The sequence below is a fragment of the Epinephelus fuscoguttatus genome, linkage group LG1 (assembly GCF_011397635.1).
Source record: "Epinephelus fuscoguttatus linkage group LG1, E.fuscoguttatus.final_Chr_v1".
In the NCBI taxonomy this organism is placed as follows: Eukaryota; Metazoa; Chordata; class Actinopteri; order Perciformes; family Serranidae; genus Epinephelus; species Epinephelus fuscoguttatus.
In genome coordinates this window covers 33,779,349-33,786,988 of record NC_064752.1, presented here as the reverse complement: position 1 = coordinate 33,786,988, position 7,640 = coordinate 33,779,349, and the positions used below count along the sequence as shown (strand labels likewise).

General features: G+C 40.6%; 1 protein-coding gene across 2 annotated transcripts; it reads left to right on the top strand.

Annotated features, from left to right (window-relative positions):
• The first annotated feature begins 1,410 nt into the window (after window positions 1–1,410).
• On the top strand, window positions 1,411–7,579 carry LOC125891633 (neuronal vesicle trafficking-associated protein 1-like). Of its 2 annotated transcripts, none has more exons than XM_049581030.1 (5): window positions 1,411–1,715; window positions 2,006–2,160; window positions 2,445–2,561; window positions 4,002–4,112; window positions 6,194–7,579. In XM_049581030.1, the coding sequence occupies exons 2-5, from the start codon at window positions 2,032–2,034 to the stop codon at window positions 6,392–6,394; spliced, it is 558 nt and encodes a 185-aa protein (XP_049436987.1). In that variant the 5' UTR covers window positions 1,411–1,715; window positions 2,006–2,031; the 3' UTR covers window positions 6,395–7,579. The 2 variants fall into 2 exon arrangements, with proteins under 2 accessions (XP_049436987.1, XP_049436978.1); XM_049581021.1 differs by having other exon boundaries at window positions 1,413–1,715; window positions 2,027–2,160.
• Window positions 7,580–7,640: the final 61 nt, after the last annotated feature.

Genomic DNA, 7,640 nt, shown 5'->3' with positions numbered 1-7,640 from the left:
GAAACACTTACATCCACTGATGAATTTAAGGGCATCATAAAGAATGTGCTTGTTTTTCTTGAGAGGCCACTATGTTTGAATAGTTGTTGTTTAATTGTAGATTTTTGTATTATATGTTGTATTTGTTGTATTTTAAACATGTTTGATTGGCTGCTACCTTGGCCAGGTCTCTCAGTGGGACTTCCTGATTAAATAAAGGTTACAGAAATATAATAAAAATTTTGGTTGTAGCCATCTTGGTTTTTTGGTGCCAGAAGTGACCATATTTGGATGAGAGGGTGGAGCTGTGGATGAGCGAGGCGTGGATTTGACTGAGAAGCAGCCCGCCCTTAAGTATGCATAACTTTAAGCCTTGATAAAAATGTGAACAGGTTAGTTATAGAAATATATATATACAATATAACGCTACAACCATTTCATTGTATATTGTATATATTTCAGATTGTCTACCTTACTATTTTATTATTTATTTTTATTTTAAGTCTACTTTAATATTTTATTTTATTTTATTTTAATGTCTAATATTTTATTTTATTTATTTCATTGTCTATTTTAGTATTTTATTTATATCTTCATCTTTATCTCTTGTTTCCATTCATGCTGTATTTCTTTTTCTACTTTGCACGGAGCATTGGAACAAAAACAATTTCCCCCCGGGGATTAATAAAGTATTCTGAATCTGAATCTGAATGAGTTATGTAAGAATTCACCCACTGTACAGCTGTCATGAATGTTGAAATTAGTTAGAGAGATCAACCCTTTTTTTGTACCAGGTTGTAAACATGTTTATTTCTGCTGTAGAGTTGCACATTGGGGTCTAAGGGGATTGACTATCTTCTGGAGCCAGCCTCTAGTGGCCATTCAAAGAACTGCAGTTTTTGGCACTTTAGTTTTTCAGCCCCAGAGGTTGCCACATACTTGGGACTTGACTTGGGACTTGTCAGTCTTGACTTGGGAATTTAGTGCAAGGACTTAAGACGTACTTGTGACTTGCAAAACAATGACTTGGTCCCACCTCTGGCTCAAACTCACCCTTAAAGCCCAGATGAGCTGCAGATTCTGGTGATAATTTTTGTTGGTTCATCACTCCCAGCGACTCCTTTCACTCTGTCACATTGTTTTCACATTCTCATTAGATATATTATTCTAAAAATATAAATTATAGCCACTTTAAGATTTGAAGCCAAGTGTTCATGACCGTTAAGTAGCCTGTCACCAACCACCCATACACACTAAATCAATATTCTTTCCAGAAAACTAATTTTAAATGCGTAATTGTTTATTTTGCACCGGGCACATTATGTACTGTGGAGAGATGAACGCTCCGCTTTTGCATTAATGATGAAAAAAAAAACCCTTTTCAAAATTTAACCTGGATTACCTTCATCACAATATAAAACACTCTGTGTCCAGATTGTAACCCTAAATCTCAGCTGCTAATGGGCTCCAGCTCCTGGGTTTCCTGCCACTGATCGGATGTGTATGGATGTGATGAGGATGTTACATCACTTGCAGTGCAGCCAGACGCCAGCAGCAGCATCCAGCTCGGAGGTAACGCGGCGCACAAACCCAGCTGGCCATATTGTGCACCAGCTCTCCGCAAACCGGCTGCGTCACACCTAGAAAAAAATCAAAAACGTACAGCAGCGCTGGAGCAATAAAGTCCCCACATCAGGAGAAATACGCTGTTATCAAAACGCTACTCGGCTGAGCTGGTAAGTGTATGGATGCGGTACAGTATATGTATTTTTTTCATGGTGATGCATCGGTCCCATTATGTCGAAGCCTTGCGTGTCCTCTCCTGCGCTTTTGTGGATAAGAGGCTGTCTCGTGGCCCACAAAGCGCCTCGCATCGTTTTGTTAGATCTGTGCTGCTGTTTGCATGCGTTAAAAGACATAAGTCTTCATATGATTCCTTGAATGATTTATGTAATCACACGGGAGCACAGATTAATCCTTAATGTCTCTCGTTTAGGACTGATACGCGCTTGTTTACCCCCCTCAGGTTGGTGTGTTTTTTGTGCAGGGAAAATGGTTAAACTGGGGAATAATTTCAGCGAGAAAAACAATGGGAAGGTGGTTTCTGAAGACGGATTTGACACCATCCCTCTAATAACACCATTAGATGCCAGTCAGCTGCAGTTTCCTCCACCAGATAAGGTAAGATTTTTTTGTGTGTGTGATTTTTCTTTGCCATTTTTGGAGAGTCACAGTGAGAGGGCCTTCATTTCTGTATTTTTATCATTCCAATTAGTCCAATTAAGCTGCTGAAAATGAAGGGAACACATATTTTGTGCAACATTCATCCTTTCAGACTTGAATATGTGGAACAATAGAAACATTTTTACCCATCCTGCCTCTGTGAACTCTCATTTTCTACCTGAAGCTGTAACTGCAAGCTGATCGGATCTCCTCTCATGCACGTGTGTGTGTGTTTCTACCAGGTGGTGGTGAAGACAAAGGCAGACTATGACGGTGACAGCAAGAAAGGAAAGCTACGGTCTCCCAAAATCGCAGAGTTCTCAATAAGCATCATCGAAGGTGTATCTGAGCGACTCAAAGTAAGAGCAATGCCTCTGCCCTCGCCTGCCTTTCATACATCATCCCATTTCCAGTATCTCTCACACTTGTATTACACATGCATATGCCCGGCAGGGAGCAGACAGCTGTCTCCCTGCAGCTCAGGACATTTGTCACCGCCGTCTCAATATTCCTCCACTGATCTGAGTCTTAGCTCAGGCCACCTTCATGTCCTGTGTCCTGTGCCTGTCATCTTGTCGAGCTACACAGGGAGACATAATGCACAATGATTCACTTAACCCCGCCCTGAAACTCTCATTAATTCAGCTGCTGCCATGGCGATGGCCTCCAAACGGCAGCATCTCTCAGCCCACCCTCAGTGTTCCCCTGGCTGGCAGATGTGTGACACTGTATAGAATGATTAAAGCGTGCTTTTGTAGAAGAAAAGGTCAAAACAATCCTAGGTCACTGGAGACTTCCTTGCATACTTCCAAATTCATTATTCTCTCCCTCCACGTTCGAAATCAACAGATGGAACCATCCCTGTGAGGTGTGTCACGCTTCCCTCAGTAATAGAGCTTTAATTCTCCAACATCAGAAAAGCAAGGAGGCACATCACTGTCTCAGAGAACACAGCTTGCATCCTCTGATCGCTGCTTTGAAATGCTGCAGGCAGCGCTTTCATCGCAAATAGTCTTTTTCATAATCTCCTGTTGCTTTGCTTTGTACATGTCCTGCCATCTGCTCTGCTGTGTTAACTGCAGGATTCATGCAGACAGATGAAAAGAATATCCTTTTATTCACACTGATACATGCTATTAACACTCTCATCAAACTTGTGCCAAACACACCGGGTGCAAAAAGTGCTTGGATGCACGACACCCTGTTCCCAATCCAAAAAAAAAATCCCCAAGAACATGTCAGAAAATCAACATTTGCATGTCATTGTTTTAATATCTGTGCTGTTGCTGAAATAATCCAATTCTCCCCTGAGCAAAATAACATATCGCCTCATAAAAATAGCTCGCACACACCTTGGGGCTCAACATCTTTGGCGATAATGAGGCGATTTCTCCCACACCTTGTCTTATCCCCCTCCCACTTCCTAGAAACACCAGTAGCTGTTACGTAACTCCCCTGAGAGGTGAGAGCTGGGCTGTACAGATGGTCACACAAGCCATTTTCCTGTCGAGTTACTGTATGCAGAACATCCTGTCAGCCTGACTGGCTGTTAGTTACTGTGACATACACACCCTCAAAGATATACTATAACTTGGTGTACACCTCACCTACACCAGCATGCAACACATCTGTGGATTTTTTTTAAACTTCAATACTGCAGCCTTGGACAGCTGTTTGAGAAATAAAATCTGTTGTTCCAATCTGCCCACTCATTCCTTTCATGATGACACACACGGCACATCTGTCCTTTAGCAGTGCTGTCAATTACAGTAAGGTCTGATGATGTGTATTTCCTGTAGGTGACCTTGCTGGTGATCTGTGCCCTGGCCTTCCTTGTGTGTGTGGTGTTTCTGGTCGTCTACAAGGTCTACCAGTACGAGCAGCCTTGCCCCGACAGCTTCGTGTACACGGTAAACACTTGTTTATGATCCTGCCTGACTGAAGTATCATTTTGTTGTTACGTGGGTTAACCAATGTTCTTGATTTGTAAAGCCTTTTTAGCAGAGAGTGATGGCCTTCATAAATCGGGTTTATTATACAGTAAGTATGCCAGATAGACAGCCAGGCTGTCATAATGGATGTCACAATGAAGCTAAGCATTTGCAGACTTATCTTTCCCTGAATTACTGAGATTCTCTTTTCACTGTTAAAGACATTTATGACATTCTGACATTCATTTGATAGTGTTAGAACAATTTTGTGGTTTTCTGTTTGTAGGTATGATCTGCAGTGGAATCTTTTTCCATGTGAAGCATTTTAATATGGATGCCATTAGTGAAGTTATTTCAAATGATTCTGGATGAATGATTCTGTCTTTTAAAGGACCTCAAAGGTCCAATGTGCAGAATTCAGGGGCATCTGTTGGCAGAGATGGTATATAACATCCATAGCTATGTTTTTATTAGTTTATAATCACCTGAAACTAAGAATAGTTGTGTTTTTGTTACCTTAGAATGAGCCGTTTATCCACGAGTTTATAACACTGGCTATAGATAGGGCCATTGGCATTGTCTCGTCGTCACATCGGTCACTGTAGTTGTCCTACATGCTTGTTGTATGGGAAAAGTGCCAGTTCTGCAACCTTACCACTAGATGTCACTAAATCCTACACACTGGACCTTTAAAACAAGACAAGTAACTTTCAAGATTAGTAATAACACAATCTTCCTCTTACATATGAAATGAATTTGCTGATACAGCCTTTATCCGGTGTGACTATATGGTGGCTAATGCTAGCTAATGTAAGCTAACTTTAGATAAATACTGATGTGTAATTGACTTTATTGAGCTATCTTTGTGTTTGACTCTTGCGTTATAGTAGCTTAGCATTTTAGCTGAATGCTAAACACTAGCACACAGCATTATCCCGCAGCTGTGACTCTTAGCCCCGGTGGTTGTTCAGCAAAAGCTTTACATTCTTGCTGTAAAACCTGTGGGGCAGTGGAGTAAAGATTACTGAGTGTTGACTCATTTCTTGTATAAGCCTAATCAATTTTCACAGGCAACAGTATAGAGATGGGAATAATGACTTTAAAGGGAGCGGGATGTTATGGCTTCAGTCCTCCCTGAGAGCCGTTCAATAAAATGGCTCGTTGATCTTTTTTTTTTTTTTTTTTAAGGAGGCAGGGGTTTATCTGTGAAATAATCACTGGAATTATTATAGAGTAAGATCTGGATCCGATTGAAAACATCAAACACTATTACAGATGTGCAAGACATTGAAATATTAAGTTATATTGATGGTTAAAAAATGGGACATGTCAGGAATAACTATTCGAGTTGAAGGCTAAAACCAAAATGACAATATTTATGAAATAGTGTTCACACATACCTGTATTTTAAGATTGTGTAATGCGTTAATATAATGAAACTAAAATATTTCTGCTCTGTTAAAAAATGTTTTGTGTTCCTCGTCATGCACTTCTTCTACGGCCGTTTCAATATGCGCTCTGAGAGGGTGGTGAGCGACCAGTGCAATGTACAAAACTCTGCTTGGCTCTTATTGAGATGTTTTTGGGTTGTATTTAACAAATATGTCATGGGATCACCCTGTTATTCTGTCTTGTATTAGATTAAGAAAAAACAAACAACCCTCCCCACCCCCCCCCCAAAAAAAGAGAACAGGCTGATGTGATGAACAATTGGATGGGACTTGGCTCCTGTGGTTCATTTAAAGAGCCGACTTGTTTGCGACCGACAGATCACTATACCAGTGTGGATAACTTAACGCAGATCAATTTGTGTTGAGATGTTTTTCTAGTCTGTTTTTCATTTAAATGTGATGTTTAGCTCTGGTACAAATAATGCAGCTCTGTTTCGTCTCAGTCTTCTAACCTTTTTTCCTCCTTTAGCTGTGAATCACCGTTTGTTACTTAGAATTCCATTATACTTTGCTGAATCATAGTTTTGTAACCTTGGGTCTTTTTTTCCTTTTCACTCGTCTCGTCTCGGTTTTATTAATCTTGTTCCCTCTCTCTCTTTTTTTGAGCAGCAAGGTCGCTGCATGCCGGCTGGGATGTATGGCAACTACCCCCCTCAGGGCCCTGGGGGCCGCGGGCGCCTCTTTACCCTCATCAACCACTACAACATAGCCAAGCAGACCATCACCCGGTCAGTATCACCATGGATGACCATTATGTCTGAGGAAAAGGTCACCCAGCAGGAGACGGAGACTGCCCAGAAACTGGCTTAACCAACCTGGGATCCAGGAGGTGGCCTCACCTGCTGCGGATATAAATAAATAATACGGTTGTGCCATTCAAGCAAACCTCAGAGTCCCATGGCTTTCTGTGGGTGAAAAATCATCTTCTCTTGCCTGAGGTGCTCTGCTGCCTTGTTGATGTAGTTTGGTCAGCTGATGTGTACTGTAGCAGGAAATCTGTGGAAATTTTGAACATGTTTTCAGCAAAGTGAGCCTCCCCCATTGGGTGGATTCAAGGTTTGTTTGAATCGCATATGTTGTTATTTATTTACACTTCAAAACAGAGTGGCAAACTTGTAGAAGAAGCCACAGGAATACAAACACAGACACACACTCACTGTCTTTGTACATACACATATGTAACAGAACTCACTTTAGTACTCACATTGTGAAACGACTGTGAACCATCTCGTGTCTGCGTCGCTCGTTTTAACGCACATGCACGCACGACTCTAAAAACAGTTTGATTTGAACCTCTTTCTCAAATACATCAAGTACTGATAGCGCATGTCGGACCTTGTGAGGTCTAGCAAGTGGTAAATCTCTCATGAAGCGACATTTGCAGCACATTTGCCACTGAGGTCATCTGTGTCAAAATATTTTACTGTCATGATAATTGTGAATAAATGAGGCTTGACCTGGAGGAAACCTTTTAACCAGCGAAAAAATATAACTATTTTAATCGTGTTGTTTTGACGCAGCCCATACTGCTCTCTGCATTTAGTGCTGTTAAGGAGTTTTTAGTATTTGATGCATCAATTCTTTTTAACCAGCATTAATGATTGTCTCCATTCATTTGAACTCTTTGTGAACACCATGTGCTTTTCTTTGCTGACCACTTAATGGTTACTTTTCATAGCATACATTTTATGCTACTGTACTGAATGTTTTTGCATTGCTAGTGAAGACACTGTATTGTGCAATGCTTTGCATTAATTAATGTCATCACCGATGGCTGTTGGCAGCCATCACAGATACTAGACTTAGGTTGTTGTAGTGGAACAATCTGAAAGTAGTCGCTTGTCCTGTTGCTTTTTTCTGTATTTGTCATTTAACTTAAACCTGTCACAAATTATGTACCTTTTTCAAACAATGTAATGATTACCATTGAAGTGCATTTGCTACATAAAAATGTTCAATGAAAAACTGAAATAAAGTGCCCACATTTCACACCAACGTCCACGTGGAATATATGAATAAGAATTTTTTTTTTTCATGAACTATTTCAAGAGCAAAT